This window comes from Neophocaena asiaeorientalis, unplaced genomic scaffold, assembly GCF_003031525.2.
Source record: "Neophocaena asiaeorientalis asiaeorientalis breed wild unplaced genomic scaffold, Neophocaena_asiaeorientalis_V1.1 scaffold30, whole genome shotgun sequence".
Lineage (NCBI taxonomy): Eukaryota > Metazoa > Chordata > Mammalia > Artiodactyla > Phocoenidae > Neophocaena > Neophocaena asiaeorientalis.
Window position 1 is genome coordinate 6,260,542 of NW_020174923.1, and position 16,020 is coordinate 6,276,561.

The following is a 16,020-nucleotide window of genomic DNA, read 5'->3' on the forward strand; positions in this document are numbered from 1 at the left end:
TGTGCTGGCGGACAGGAAGAAGCTAATTGGATGTGCATCCTTTTCCATGAGGCTCTATCTTGTCCATGTCAAATAACCCATGAGGGCAGCCTACTGTGATCTGTGCTTCTGTCTCCACCCTCTTTTCTCCAAGCCATTGCTTTTACCCTTCCCCGGGCAGAAGAGTTTCCAAACCACAAGAAAGAGCGGGAAATACGGCTCTCTGTGAGTCTGGTGCAGTTTGAGTTGTTCTGGGGCTGGGGCTGGGCGGTTGGGAGGGTGGTATTATCTTCAAGGAACAACATAGGTGGATGCAAAGGGACCTAGGAGTTAACCTCCCACCCTCGTCGCCCTGAGCCCTGGTCCCAGGCACGTGCTTCTAGGCTGTCACACAGCTCTTGGCCCTGCATCTCAGCGGACAGCTGAGGCCTTGGAGGTGGAGTCAGACACATACCTGGCCCTAACAGTCCTCTGGGGTGATTGTGTAAAACACACGTCGCTAGGCCTCCTCCCACACATGTAAATCAGCGTTTGCAGGAGGGGGCCTGGGAATCTCTATGTTTTGAATGGACATCCCAGAGGCGAGAAACGTTGGTTGAGAGATTAAGAGCCCTCACTTTATTTTTTTTTATTTTTTAAATTAATGTATTTGTTTATTTTGGGCTGCGTTGGGTCTTTGCTGCTGCACGCGGGCTTTCTCTACTTGCGGCGAGCGGGGGCTACTCTTGCGTGGTGCACGGGCTTCTCACTGCGGTAAGAGCCCTCACTTTAAATCGGTGGTTCTCACCCTTGCCTGCATGCTGGAGTTACGTGGAGCGTTTGTAAAAATACCGCTGAGAGATTATGATTTAGTTAATCTGCAGTTCAACCGAAGCACTGTGATTTTTACAAAGCCCTCCAGGTGTTTCTAAGTGGGTAGCCAGGGTTGAGAATCATTGCTTTGGAGCCAGATGTGTGTGGGTCCTGACTCTGTTTAGACTTAAGAACTTTGACTTTTGACCAGGTACTTTCTGAACATCATTTTCCTTACCTGTAGAATGAGAATTGTGATACCTATTTGGGGTGTTGTAGTGGGCATGCAATGAGAGTTCCTGTAAGTGCTGTTCACAGCACCTGGGAACTGGTAGGTCTTTAGATATTCTGGACACAGTCCTTCCTCAGATATATGATTTGCAAATATTTTCTCCAGGCCTATAGCTTATCTCTTTATTTCCTTTTTTTAAAAAAATTAATTTATTTTATTTTATTATTACTTTTTTATTTTTGGCTGCACTGGGTCTTCATTGATGCATGCGGGCTTTCTCTAGTTGTGGCGAGCGGGGGCTACTCTTCGTTGCAGTGCGCGGGTTTCTCATTGCGGTGGCTTCTCTTTGTTGTGGAGCACGGGCTCTAGGCGCGCGGGCTTCAGTAGTTGTGGCACGTGGGCTCAGTAGTTGCGGCTCACGGGCTCTAGAGCGCAGGCTCAGTAGTTGTGGCGCACGGGCTTGATTGCTCCACAGCATGTGGGATCTTCCTGGACCAGGGCTCGAACCCGTGTCCCCTGCATGGGCAGGCGGATTTCTAACCACTGTACCACCAGGGAAGCCCTCTCTTTATTTTCTTAATCTTGTCTTTTGGGGCAAGTCGAGAGCAATTCGTGGGAAGGGCCCACGGCCTGTCTGAGACTTCCAGTTAGCATGAGTGAGAAAGCATTTCCTAGCGTTGCACGTGAACCCTGGCTCTGCTGCTGCCCGAGATCTTGCATTTCACCTTCTCGGCATCCTGAGTGTGTCACGTCCTGGAATGACTGGGTGGCCCAGCCAAGGTCAAGCAGCTGGTGAGTGGCAAGGCCAGAACTTGAAGTCAGGGTCCAACCCAGCCTGCTTTTCAATTTCCCACTGTGCTTTTCACGGCCAGTAGCACAAGTCAGAAGGTTTCGCAAAGGTCTAACTCTTCTGCCTGCTTGGGAAGGGGTCTGACCCTCTGTCCTTCTCAGCTGGACTCCCAGCCCTGTCCCCGTTGGAGTGACGTGGAGGGAAGAGGTTTCAGTGGGGCTCCCACAGGGTGATGGAGGGTAGAATCCAGTAACCTAGTGGCTGAGCCTTTCTGGCAATCACGTGGTTGGATGGGAGGGTTTCCAGAGAGGCCTGGGCCTCAAATCTATATGCTGTATGATCAGGTCCAGCGTGTGGCAGGGAATTAAGTTCAACGTAATCGCCATTAGTGTTTCTTCCTGCCTCTCAATAAGCATACTAGCTCAGCAGAAACTGTATCATTTGGTGAGTAAGAGCTCTGGAGTCAGGTAGACCAGCTGTACCACATGTGAGCTATGTGATCCCGGGCAAGGCATTCTGGGTATCTCCAAATATCGCATTCCTCCAAAGTAAAACGGTGATTTTATTGTCCACTTCAGAGGGCAATGGTAAGAACTGAGCAGGGTGGTGCTTAGCCTGTAGTCATCACTCCATAAATTATTTTTTCAAACACAGATGCAGCATCTGGATAAACCCGTTAGGAACCCTCCCCCCAACCAGATTGGGAACCTGGAGCTGCCCCCCGTGGTAGGGTCCGTGGGGACTGGGAAGCAGCCAGCTGGGACCCCTCACCACACCCCCTCCCTCTGTTCCTGCAGCAGCTGGTACCATGGAGATTGTGTACGTGTATGTCAAGAAGCGCAGCGAGTTCGGGAAGCAATGCAACTTCTCCGACCGCCAGGCAGAGCTGAACATCGACATATCGCCCAACCCTGAGCTGGCCAAGCAATTCGTGGAGCGGAACCCCGTGGACACGGGCATCCAGTGCTCTACTAGCATGTCGGAACACGAGGTGGGTCCCTGCCCCAGGGGCCGGGCCAGTGGAGGTGTGGTCCGGCAGGGTGGCTGGCCAAGGTCGGCAAGTGGGACTGGGTGACTCCATCCCCCTGGAAGCCAGTTAGAGTGGGCCAGTGAGGACGCTGGAAGTACGAGGGCAGACCCAGACCCAGTCCCAGACCCACCTGGGTGCCCAGGGTCAGGACAAGGCCCAGTACCAACCACTCCCTGGGCCGGGTGAATGTAAATCAAGATGTTCTCTCTCCCAGGGAATCTGGCCTCACCTCTAAGACTCTTACTAGAGTTGTTTTAGGCATTAGCTACATCTGGGAGAGGTATCTGAGGGGGCCAGGGATTCACATCTACAGGACCTGCTTAGCTTGGGAAAAGGAAAGGGTCCCATAGAAAGTGCTGGTCAGAGGTGCCTCCAAGATAAAGGAACTGAGGGCCATGTCGCTGTCCAAGCTCCCAGATTTCTCCTGGTCTGTCTGAACCAAGTGATCAGCTCCTGATTATGTCAAGAACTGCTGGGAGAAGATTAGACCGAAGGGGTTAACACAACTGTCATGTTCCCAAATCAACGGAGTGAAAATCACACTGATTTGGCCATCCGCTTTGTGGATGGCTCCAATAACTCACAGTTCAAACAGACTGAGTTTCTTGCTTTCCCAGGGCAACCTACTGTCATGGGGACCAGGGTGGTTTTGTTCATGGTGTAGCCACCTAAACAAGATGGCGGCCATGAAGGCCACACCACATCGGGGTCTCCTCTGTCAGCAGCTCCACCCTGTTGAAACTTTTAGCTTTTGTAAGAACTGGCTTAAAAAGGAAAAGGAGAAGGGGAGTGACCACTCGGTGGGTATGGCGTCTCCACTTGGGGTGATGAGAAAGTCCTGGAATTAGATAGCCATCACGATTGTGCAACATTGTGACCGTTCTTAGCGCTACTAACTTGTACATTTTAGTCAAAATGGTAGATTCTATGTCATGTGTATTTTACCACAATTTAAAAGATGGGGGAAAACTGGGAAGGAGGAAAAGAGGTAAGTTTAAGGGGTCAAACTACATCTATGCCAACCTCCCTACAACAGAGAATGGGCAAAGCAAGTCCACACTCTTGATTGTTTTTATGTTTCGATCCCTGTGACATTGTAAATGGTAGGGTGGAGAAAGCTCAGTCACGTTTTCCTTTGGGATCTCACAGAACCGACGGGTGGGCTCCCCCGGACCTTTAGGGTTGAGATCAGGTCAGAACTGGATTTTCCATAGCCACTGGCAGCATCTGCAAAGCTGCTAACTCCACAGAGGTGACACTTTTGTGGCTGCCTGTGACCACCTGAGGACCAGAAAGTTCCTTGCTGGACCTGAAAATATAGTGGCTTTGGCCAGGGGCACCTCACGGGTCCATTCCTGAGCGCTCAGAGCCCAGGGACCCGGGAGCCCTGGGACACTGGTTTGCAGAAGTGGTCGGTTGCTTCCACCAGGGCCAGGCGTCTTCTCACCTGTGGCTCTCTGTTTAGGTCAACACAGAGCGGTTTGAAATGGAGACCCGGGGGGTTAATCACATCGAGGGGGGCTGGCCCAAGGATGTGAACCCCCTGGAACTGGAGCAGACGATCCGCTTCCGGAAGAAGGTGGAGAAAGATGAGAACTACGTCAACACCATCATGCAGCTGGGCTCGGTAAGGCTTCCTACAGCGCCAGTGGTCAGGGCCTCAGCCATCCCTCTGCATCCCCAGCTACGTGTCAAGCTCAGCAACTGTGGCTCCTCGGGGAAGGACACCAGCTACGTTATGGAACCTTCTGTCTGGGAGCAGGCAGGCAGGTCCACACAGCAGACCAGAAGGTCCAAGGACTGAACGGGCTTTAAGAGGAATCTGAAAAGTGGGAAATCCTCTGGGCAAAGAGAACCCCAAGGAACCCCACCCAGGAGCTACCTGCCAGTAGGGATCATTCATTCAGTCGACACATTTGCATGGAGCTTCTAGTCTCTGCCAGGTGCAGTAGAGATTGCAAAAATGAAATTCACATATATTCTGCCCCAAAGAGTTTATAATCCATTGGAGGCCAAAAACAGATACAGAGGTATCACTGTATAATGTAGAAAGAAAGGCTGTAAGAGAAAAGATGCTCTGCCGTTTGCCCCTTAAGGAGGGAGAGTTGATTTCCTGATGAAGGAATCAGGGGAGTCTTCCTGGAAGAGGTGGCACTTGATCTTGAGCTTTTCCTTGTTGGACATTTGGAATAACGGGGAATGGCCTTCTGGGTGGAGGAAACAGGAGATGGATGCCATATATGGGGTGGTTACTAATTCTCTTTGCCTGGAGCAGTGGTGTTTCTTCACCTTTTTTTCATTGTTGTCCCCCAAGAAGCCTTTTTAGACATCGCCTCACCCCAATGAAAACGTAATACCGTAGGTGTACTATATATTTATGTACTGGATGTATCTGTACTTTGTGCAAAAAAGTAATAATATTTTACCCCCAAGAACCAATTTCCACCCTTTTGGGGGGGTAGATGTTGCCCCCATTGAAAATGCATGGGCTGGAAGGATGGGAAAAGACTACTAGATATCTCTCGTCCCTCCCAGACTCCATCTCAGCCCTGGTCAGGCTGAAAGGACCTCCCTTTACTGCTAAGAACTCCCGCTGTGTCCTCCTCAGATCGTGGAGCACTGCGTCAAGCAGAATAATGCCATTGACATCTACCAGGAGTATTTTGACGACGAGGATACGGTGGAGGTGATGGAAGAGGCCCCTTCAGCTAAAACCGTCAATGTTTTCAGGTACCTCTATAGCCAGGCAGGTGTCTGGCCAATTTCTCTCAGCCCTATGCGTGGGTGCTTCCAAAGGTGACCCCTTGCCAGTCACTCCATGCCATGGGTACAATGCCATCTGTGATCCGAGCTTAATAAGGGACAGAGCAAAATAAAACGCCCAGCAGACAAGTGGTGCCTACCCTGAGGGCAGGCCTGGTTGGTGGAAGAGGAGGACAGAGTCTGGGGAAAGACTACAGCAAATTTGCAAAGCTGTGTACAAGTGTGGTTGATTCACACGGTGTAGACGTATCAAGTACCAAACGTCAGTGATCCGGCTGCACTGTGAATAAAAAAGACCCTTGTCCCAAACTCTCAGGAGTGCGCCTGGAATAACCTCCAAGGACAGCAGAAATTTGACCAAAGACATCTATCCCACAGACACATGTGTGAAGCCACTGCATATTCACTGCGGCAGGGTGTGTGCTAGCCAAAGACTGGAAGGAAGCTAAACCCATCGGTAGGGGGCTGGTTCCAGCAATTCTGGTATGCCCACACTGTTGAGTACCGCGCAGCCATCAGAATGAATGAGGCAGCTCCTTATGTGCCTATAGAGAGTTTCCAAGATTTACTATGTGAAACCAAAGCAAACCAAGGGGCAGGACAGTGTGTAGAGAGCACTACTTTTTGTTTAAAATACACCTATATGCATGTGTGCATGTATGTATGCATATGTGTGTACATGTGTATGTATGTATGCATGTGTGTGCACGTATACATGTATCTGTATGTATATATGTGCGCGTGTGTGCGTGTGTGTGTATGCTCATATATGCAGAGAATACCTGTGATTTCAGACGTGACTAGCCTCAAATGCCAACTCTGGAGGATTCATTTTGCTACCGTGACCCACTGAGGGTCCTGGGAAGTGTTTCACCCAGCCCCAGCATGACCAGTAAGGAACTCGTTTCAAGTCGCATGGCTTATAAACAACAGAAATTTATCCCTTACCATTCTGGAGGCTGAAAGTCTGAGGTCAGGGTGCCAGCAAGGTCAAGTTCTGTGTCTGGTGAGGACTCACCGGCCCCCTGCAGTGAAAGCGCTGAGTCCTAACCACTGGACCTCCAGGGAATTCCCAGGACTCACTTTCTAACTCAGAGACAGCCATCTGCTTGCTGTGAACTCACAAGGCAGAAGGGGTGAGGGATCTCCGTGGACTCTCTTTTAGAAGGGCACTAATCCCATTCATTAGGGCTCCACCCTCATGACCTAATCACCTCCCAAAGGCCCCACCTCCTAATACCAGCCCATTGGAGATTGGGCTTCAACATATGAAATTTGGGGGGACGCCTACAGCACACCCAAAGTTTATAGTTTACATTAGGTTTCACTCTTGGTGTCATACATTCCAAATGTATGACACAGAATACTTTCACTGTCCAAAAATCCCCCGTATTTTACCTATGTATCCCTCCCTGCCCCCAAACCCCTGCCAACGACTGATCTTTGTACCGTCTCCATGGTTTTGCCTTCCCCAGAATGTCATATAGTTGGAATCATACAACATGTAGCCTTTTCAGATTGGTTTCTTTCACTTAGCAATGTGCATTAAGTTTCCACCATGTCTTTTCATGGCTTGATAGCTCATTTCTTTTTAATGCTGAATAATAACGATGTCTGGATGTACCACAGTTTATCCATTCATCTACCGAAGGGCGTCTTGGTTGGTTCCAAGTTTTCGGAATTATGAATAAAACTGCCGTAAACCTCTGTGTGCAGGTTTTTGTGTGGACATATATTTTCAACTCAATTGGGAAAATACCAAGGAGCGTGATGGTTGAATTCTTCACCCTCCCTCATAGTTTAATATTAATGTGAATTCAAGGCTCAGGCTCGGAACTTTCAGCAAACGAAGACATCAGGCTGAAATTTAATATTTTATTTCCATTGTCTTAATTTTTATTAGTTTTTATTTATGGCTGGTGAGATCAGTTTTCCAATTAAGGGAGTCCTGTCAGCTTTGTTTTTAAAATAAATTTATCTGAGCGAATGTTTAAATATGTATGAATTCCTCTAAGAAAAACTTTAGCAAATACGAAATTTAGGGAGCCTGGGATTTCAGTCTTCTGCCCTCTCTCCCTCCCCTAAAGGGATCCCCAGGAAATTAAGCGGCCAGCCACACACATCTCCTTGCACCCCGATGGCAACAGGAAGTTGGCAGTGGCGTACTCTTGCTTGAATTTTCAACGGGCACCTGAGGGCTTGAGCAACGAATCGTACATCTGGGACCTGGGTGAGAAGCAGAGGGGTCTGGTAGCCACAGGGAAGGATGAGGGAGTGCGGCAGAGACCCGTGAAAACTCGGGGGGAGGAAGGTAGAAGCAGCGGGACTCTCGTGGGGCTGGTCTCTCACTGGGATGCCCAGGGACCCAGGAGGAAGCCACTGTCGCATCCCTTTGCTGTCCGGGTTCAGGTGCAGCAAGCGGAGCCAGATCAGAAGCAGGAACTCCCTTCATTTCCGGATCCCAGGGCATTCAAGACCAGGCTACATGGAGACCCAACTCTGGGTCCCTGAAGAGCATATCAGAAAGAGTCCCCAGCAGACTGAGAAGTGACCCAAGGGGTCCTCACAGGGACGCCGGGACTCACCTCTGTCCCACCTGTCCTGGCACTTTCCCCTGATTCATGGCCAGTAGGGGGCAGTGTGTCCACTCGGGAGCACGGACCACTGTTGACAGAAGGGCTCACTCCAAGGGCAGAGCCTGGCAGGTAGCGGGTGACTGTGGTCTCCATCCATGCTCTCAGACGTCCCTCGTTGCTGTCGTTGTGAAAATAAACGTTAGCCTTTCTTAGCAGGTGTAGGTGCCACGCACAGGACTGAGCACTTTACACTCCTGGGCAGCTCAGTGAGCTCTTAGCGCTGCCCCGTGGGCTGGACTCCATCATTACCCCTGCTGTACAGACAGGGCAGCTGGTTCACACAAGTCAGGGGAGAGTTGACTTTTTGTAAAAGCCTTAAACCTCATCTAATACCGAACCTGGAAAATGGACTAGAATGACAATCACACACACACAATCCTGATTCCCAAAAATAAAACCAGTAGAAGAGCCTCCAGGGCTAGATGCTGGCCACTGAGGACCAGAGCTTGCAGCCTGGAGAGGGGCTTCCAGGCTTCCCCCTGCCACCCCCCACCTATAAAAGGGGTTAAAGTGTTTGACCCTGTCCTCCTTTTTTTTCCAGGTCTGGTAGAATATATATATATCTAGTTGTTGCTGTTGTTTTCCTTTGTAGAAAACCCCAACAGGCCAGAAATTGTCCTAAAGCCGTCTTCTCCTCTTGTCACCTTGGAATACAACCCCAAAGATTCCCACGTGCTCCTGGCAGGCTGCTACAATGGGCAGATCGGTAAGGAGGGACCCCCACACACAGCCCGGCACTTAACCAGGAGTCAGTTCCCTGCAGGCTCTCAGGCAGCTTGGCCCCTGCTGCTGTCTGGCCAGGGCCCACCTGCCGGGCCAGGCTTGCCATGGAGGGCAAAGTGGGGTGGGGACGCCCTGCAGCTTCCAGACATCAAGGTGAGACAGGTTTTGCTGATACCTCAGCCGTGTCTTCAGTTGTAGAAGTTCAAGTGAGTCTAAAATGAGTTCAAAATAAAAAGTTAAGAAAATTATGGGCCAGGTAAAGTCAAGAAACATTTACTGTACGCCTACCCTGAGCTAGGCTAGGTTAGCTAGAGGCAAAGGGGTTATGAGACCACTGGGGAGCTCCATCTCAGGAGATGCAGTCGGGGCAACCTACACGGTAATGGGTGTGAGCAATACCAGCTATATGGAGTAAGTCGGGGGGGAAAGGAAAAAAAAAAAAAGAATTATAGAACTGCCTAAAACAAGAGGTATGAAGACCATTTACAGGGGGATTCATTCAGTTTAGAAACTGATTCTATCAAAACTTGTTTAAAACCAGCTTACCATCCTGCTTGTTCTTTCATTAATGAGTTAAATAAAACTTCATACATTAAAAAAAAAAACCAATGAATGGGGAAGTGTTACTCCACTTCTGCTTTTTCTGAAGAGTTTGTGAACAGTTGATAGCCATTCTTCTTTAAATATTTGGTAGAATTCACCAATGAAGCCATCTGGTCCGGGGATTTTTCTTATTGGTAGTTTTAAAGTTGAAAATTCAACCTCTTTATTTGTTACAGGTCTTCTCACGTTTTCTATTTCTTCTTGAATCAGTTTTGATAGTTTGTGTTTTTCTAGAATTTTTCCTTTTCACCTAGGTAATCTAATTTGTTGACACAATTGTTCATTCTCTTACAATCATTTCCTTTCTGTAAGTTGGTAGTAGCATCTCCTTTGTCTTTCCTGGTTTTAGTAATTTGAGTGTTCTCTCTTTTTCCTTGGTCAGTCTAGCTAGAGGTTAGTAAACTTTGTTTTATTTTCAAAGAACCGACTTTTTATTTTATTGATTTTTCTCAGTTTTTAAACCCTCCATTTCATTTATTTCCACTCTAATCCTTATTGTGCCCTTCCTTCTGCTTGCTTTGGGTTTATTTTGCTCTTCTTTTTCTAAATTTCTTAAAGTGGAAGGTTTGATTATTGATTTGAGGTTTTTAAAAATACAGATATTTACAGTTATACATTTACCTCTAAACACGGCTTTAGCCACACCTAAGTTTTGGTATGTTGTCTTCTCATGTTCATTCATTTCAAGGTATTTTCTAATTTCCCTTTGACTTCATCTTTGACCCATGGATTATTTAGATGTATGTTGTTTAATTTCTCTATGTTTGTGAATTTTCCTGTTTTCCTTCCGTTATTGGTTTCTAGTTTTATTCTGTTATGGTAAGAAAAGATACCTTGCATGATTTCAATCTTTAAAATCTATTGAGACCCGTTTTATGGCCTAACATGTGGTCTATCTTGGAGAATGTTCCCTGTGCGCTTGAGATGAATGTTTTCTGCTTGTTGTCATCTGGAGCCAATAAATCTCACGGACTCTGCTGGGAGGCTCTGTGTGCCTACTTGAGCACACCTTCAACACTCAGCCAGGCATAGTTGTCAACTCTGCCTTAGCCGCCGCGCCGAGCCTTAAGGTCAGCCAGAGGTGAAAGCTTAGGGGCTTCTCAGTTCTTTCCTAAGTATGTGTGCAGCCCTGGGAATGCACACAGCCATACCCATGCACGTGACCTTCTAGGTTCCAGGAGCTTTTCAAAACTCCTATGGACTTTCTCCAGCTTCTCCTTTCAAGCTTTTTGGTTAGCTTATTGTTTGCTCCACTTGTTATCCACCACTGTGGGACACTGCAAAGTTAATCAGTTGTCTGCAATCATAATTATTTTCAAAATTGCCTTCTTAAACAGACCTTTTTCACTGGGCAAGCTCCAAGTCAAGGTGAATATAGATGACCTTGCAAGTAGTGGGGGGGCGTCTTCCAGGGAACCATCAGACAGACAGGTCAAATAATGACAATTCTTGGAATAGGAGACTTTGAAAGAGCTCCAGCTCCATTCTGCTCCATCCCTTGGCTGCGAGGCTAGTGGTTTCTTACCAGGAAGGCAGAATGTTATTTTTCAAGGCTACCATAGAACCGGAGAGTATAGGATCCCAACTAGGGCACGTCAGAATGCAACAGAACTTACTGTTCTTACCAGGATTCAGCCGTTTTTCTCAGATAAACACTCTGATTTGCTGCCAGCCTTCGGCTAATTTCCAGAGTTCTGAAAAAGCTGATTCTGACCATTTTTGCCAAGGTTCTCTTGGCCTTTATGGAGGAGAGCATTCTCAGAGGTCTTCACTCTGCCGTTTTTGCTGGTGCGACACCCAGAAAACTGATGTCGGTATCCCTGATGAGCTCAGAAGAAACCTGCCCACGTGGGCCCTGAAGGTTTCTGCCTGCCCTTCACCTCTGGCCTTGAAGTAACCAAACAATTAATCCTCCTGTCTGCATCCCAGGCCAGACTCAGCCAGACATGAAAAGGGCTCCCCTTCCCTCCTGTCTTCACGAGCTCTCCTATGTTCCCCTCTCGCTCCAGGAGTAGGGGCCGGAATGGCTGGGACGCCTCTCAGCACCTCTCTGTGGCCAGGCTGCCTCGTGGCCTCCTAGCCTCCTGAGGCCTCTGATCTCCCTCTTAGACCTGCTGCCTCCTCTCCAGGGGAGCTCCTGGGTTATGAAATAGATGTGGGCTCCCATAAACCTCCTGCAAATTTATCTGGGTGCCCAGGCTCTAAAAGACTGACGCAAAGCCACTTGGCCACGATTTATTCAGAAGCCCTGCCTCGCTCATCATTCATAACGCCTTTCAGTGGTTCTTTATGCCAGCTCAGACCAGCTCAGGCTCTGGGGCTCTGCTGTCTGTAAGAAAGACATGGTGGGACCCACCCTGGAGTACTGCTTTGCCCAAGCAGAGCGAGCTTAGCTAAGAAAACCTGGTTCTGGGCCAGACGGGTCCAGCGTCAAATGCCTTGGACTTGGATTCCATAAATCAAGACTTATGGATCATGGACTTTTGTTGTTGTTTTACAAAACCAGCTTTCCTAGAAACAGCTCTGAGTAATAGGGTGGGTCCTCGCTATACACTCGTGGGAAAATGAAAACAGAATCCACTGGGACAAAATAATAGGTAAGCTTCGAGTCTTTCTTGGTAAAACAGAAGAAGCGACGTACTAATTATGAATCAGAAGAAAGGATAAATCTCCCTCTCTGTGTTTCTTTCCGATCAGATGCAGCAAAGGTACAGAAGCGAAAAGGGAATGAGTGGATGCAGCAGGAGCGATCTGCATAGATGTTTTTACTTCCCAGAGCCTTTCCCTGGGGTGGAGGTGCTCTTCTCTCTTTGCCTGGCTCACTCCAACCCGAGGCTCCTCCTCAGTCTTAGTTCCTTCTCACTTCCTCCAGGAAGCCTTCCCTGACTGCCTCCATGTGTCTCCTTCTGGAGCAATCACAGCATGGGCTGTACTTGCAGATTTCCCTTCCTGTCTCCCAGGGACTGTGGCTGGCTGAATCCCAGTGGCTTCCCCCAGTGCCCAGTGTGATGCTCAACACGTGTTAGGGGCTAAGTGGAATCAATGAAGCACGCTTTGGGGGCTGGTAGGAAACTCAGGCGGGTTTGAACTTAACTCTGCTTCTAAAAAACCACATACCTGCCAAACCAAGAGAAGCAGCATCCCTCTATCCCGTGCTCCCTGCACTAAGAAAGGAAGCCTGTGCCCCCATCACATCCCCTTCATTTTCTTCCCCGCCAGCCTGTTGGGACACCCGGAAGGGCAGCCTGGTGGCAGAGCTGTCCACCATTGAGTTCAGCCACCGAGACCCAGTTTACGGCACCATCTGGCTGCAGTCGAAGACGGGCACCGAGTGCTTCTCGGCATCCACGGATGGGCAGGTACCCACCAGCCAGGCGCTGTGGGGGGCGAGGGGGTGGGGATCAGAGCAGTTGCCCGGCCTCCCACTGAATTACCTAAGAATGTTTGCTTTTCATTCCATTTTTAAATTGAATAATAGGTAATACATGCACATGGAGCAAGATCCCAAAGGTACAAAAGGGCAGACAGTGAACGCCTTCCTCCCGCCTCTACCCTCAAGCCTCCCAGTCCCCCTCCCTGTAGGCGCCCACCCACATCAGCCTCCAGGCTCCGCGTCTGCATACGGAAGCAAGCGTGTCTGCCTTCACTCTCTTTCTGTACACCTTGCACGTTGATCTGCACTTGACTGTTTTTTTTGTTTGTTTTTGTTTTTGTTTGCGGTACGCGGGCCTCTCACTGTTGTGGCCTCTCCCGCTGCGGAGCACAGGCTCCGGACGCGCAGGCTCAGCGGCCATGGCTCACGGGCCCAGCTGCTCCGCGGCATGTGGGATCTTCCCGGACCGGGGCACGAACCCGCGTCCCCTGCATCGGCAGGCGGACTCCCAACCACTGCGCCACCAGGGAAGCCCTGACGTTTTTCATTTAGCATGTCTTGAAGATGATTTCATATATCGTAAAGCACTGCCCCATGCCTGCTAAGGACTTAATAAATTATGGGTGTGCTGTAATTTGTTTAAGTGGATTTTAATATTTTGTAGTTACCAGAAAAGGTGGCAAAGAGTGTGTTTGTATATAGATTACCGCACACATGTGAAGTATACGTTCCTGGCGGTGAGATTTCCGGGTCAAAGCATGTGTGCATTTTGAATGTGGCTATATATTGCCCTGCTGTGAGGAGACTTTAAGAATACAGACTCCAGGGCCCACATCTGGCAATTCTCCTTCAGGAGGTCTGGGGTGAGGCCCTGGCATCTGGATTTTAGGAAGCTTGCTCAGGACGCTGATAATTAGCCAGGCTTGGGACTGTGGCCAAAAGGAGTGATTCTCAAAGTATGTTTGTCTCCTCGGGTTGCTGGTAGTCTCTGTCAGACACCCCTTTGGCCTCAGTGACTGGCCCCAAAAAGGGGGAGGGGGTAGAGAAGGCAGAAGTCAGGAGAATTGAGGGACCTCAGGCCTCAGAGTTGGCCCCTCCTCCCATCAGGTCATGTGGTGGGACGTCCGGAAGATGAGCGAGCCCACCGAGGTCGTCATCATGGACATCACCAAAAAGGAACAGTTGGAGCATGCCTTGGGGGCCACCTCCCTGGAGTTCGAGGCTACTCTGGTGGGTGTCCCTTCCTCTCCCTTCCCTGACTTCCACTGCCAGGGCAGCCAAAGCCAAGGGCAGACCCGTGGCTACTGTGTCAGGTGGACCCTGAGGCTGCTTCTCACCTTGTGCACTGGACCATCCTCCCGTGGTCCTCCTAGACCTGTGTGGTCTTTACAACCACCTTCCAGCAGGGGGCAGCAGAGCAGAGGAAGGAGGCCATTCTAATTCACTCAAGAGTCGCCATTCGGCTAGTAGTGTCCAGGCTGATCAGAAGGCAAGCTTTCTGAAAGGACAGGATTCCAGAGAGGCCCCATTCTATGAGAAGAGCCCTGTCCACAACCAACATTCAGAGGCCAGGCTCCAGCTCTGTGCCTGCCTCACGTGGGACCCTGGGCCGGTGGCTTCACTTCCGTGGGGAAAGAAGAGGTGTTGGAGAGGAAAATGAGATCAGAGGAGGCTCCTTGGCAAACCAGAGCACGGGCCTATGATGGCATTTAGTAACTGAGAAGGAACAGTAGAGAAATATCAAAGTGCTAATGTGTTTGTGTCTGAGGAGGGAAGCTTCTAGAAGCTGCAAATGAAGACTCCCTCCAAAGCAAGAAAACGACCTTTCCTGATGGCTCTTGGCCTGGCTCCCTCTTGGGATTGTCACTGGTTTGCTTCCAGGCCGTGTGACATCATTCCCAGGCCCTTAGGAGGTGGAGGTGTGCTGGCCTCACCCCTGCCCTGGGAGTCCCCCCCACCCACCCCCCCAGGCTGGGGGATCAATGTGGTGGATGAGGTGGAAGACAGGTTTACTGACCCCCTCAGCCCTGGGCATGGAGTCACAGTGGGGAGGACTCAGAAAAACATTCTGTCCTCGAATCAGAGATTTCTAGTCCAAGTGCTAGATGCAATGACCTCAGTGCCACTAGCCCTCACCTCTCCCACACTGTGTGCTGGACCCTTGTCACTGCCTTACGTGATGAGCTTGTGTGATCACCCATGACCGTCTTGTGAGGTGATGTGATTATCCCTACTTTGCAGATAAACAACTTCATCTTAGGGAGGTAAGTCACATGCTCTAGAACACGGGGATGCTGGGGCTCAAACTGAGGGCTCTGACCCCAAGGCCCAGGCTCTCCACCCCATGCCCCACCAAGGAGTCTGAGGCATGATGGGCCACTGGGACCTGGGCAGTTTATCTCCCTTACTAGCTTGCAGAAGCCCTGGAGTTGACTTTATTCCTTACTTTTCTGGGACTCTCGAGCTGTGTCTCTTTCTTTTCCTTTTTTGTTTTGTTTTGTTTTGTTTTGTTTGTTTAATTTTTATTGGAGTATAGTTGATTTGCAATGTTGTGTTAGTTTCTGCTCTACGGCAAAGTGAATCAGTTATACATAATACATATGTCTACTCTTTTTTAGATTCTTTTCCCATGTATGTCATTACAGAGCATTGAGTAGAGCTCCCCGTGCTACACAGAAGGTCCTTGTTATCTATTTTGTATATAGTAGTGTGTATACATTAATCCCAAACTCCTAATTTATCACTTCCCCACACCTTTCCTCCTTGGTAACCATAAGTTTCATTTCGATATCTGTGAGTCTGTTTCTGTTTATAAATAGATTCATTTGGGGGCTTCCCCGGTGGCACAGTGGTTAAGAGTCCGCCTGCCGATGCAGGGGACGCGGGTTCGTGCCCCAGTCCGGGAAGATCCCACATGCCGCGGAGCAGCTGGGCCCGTGAGCCATGGCCGCTGAGCCTGCGCGTCCAGAGCCTGTGCTCCGCAACAGGAGAGGCCACACAGTGAGAGGCCCGCGTACCGCAAAAAAAAAAAAAAAAAAAAAAAATTCTTTTGGGTTTTTTTTTTTTTTCTTTTTTTTTTTTAATTTTTTTTTTTTTAGC

General features: G+C 49.3%; 1 protein-coding gene across 1 annotated transcript in view; it reads left to right on the forward strand.

Annotated features, from left to right (window-relative positions):
* The first annotated feature begins 2,601 nt into the window (after positions 1-2,601).
* Positions 2,602-16,020, forward strand: part of DNAI2 (dynein axonemal intermediate chain 2) — a 20,406-nt gene continuing 6,987 nt past the window's right edge. The window contains exons 1-7 of the mRNA XM_024760598.1: positions 2,602-2,784; positions 4,289-4,450; positions 5,432-5,553; positions 7,674-7,816; positions 8,815-8,928; positions 12,768-12,907; positions 14,029-14,151. Of these exons, the coding sequence (XP_024616366.1) occupies positions 2,602-2,784; positions 4,289-4,450; positions 5,432-5,553; positions 7,674-7,816; positions 8,815-8,928; positions 12,768-12,907; positions 14,029-14,151 (987 nt within the window). The remainder of the gene's footprint in view (positions 2,785-4,288; positions 4,451-5,431; positions 5,554-7,673; positions 7,817-8,814; positions 8,929-12,767; positions 12,908-14,028; positions 14,152-16,020) is intronic.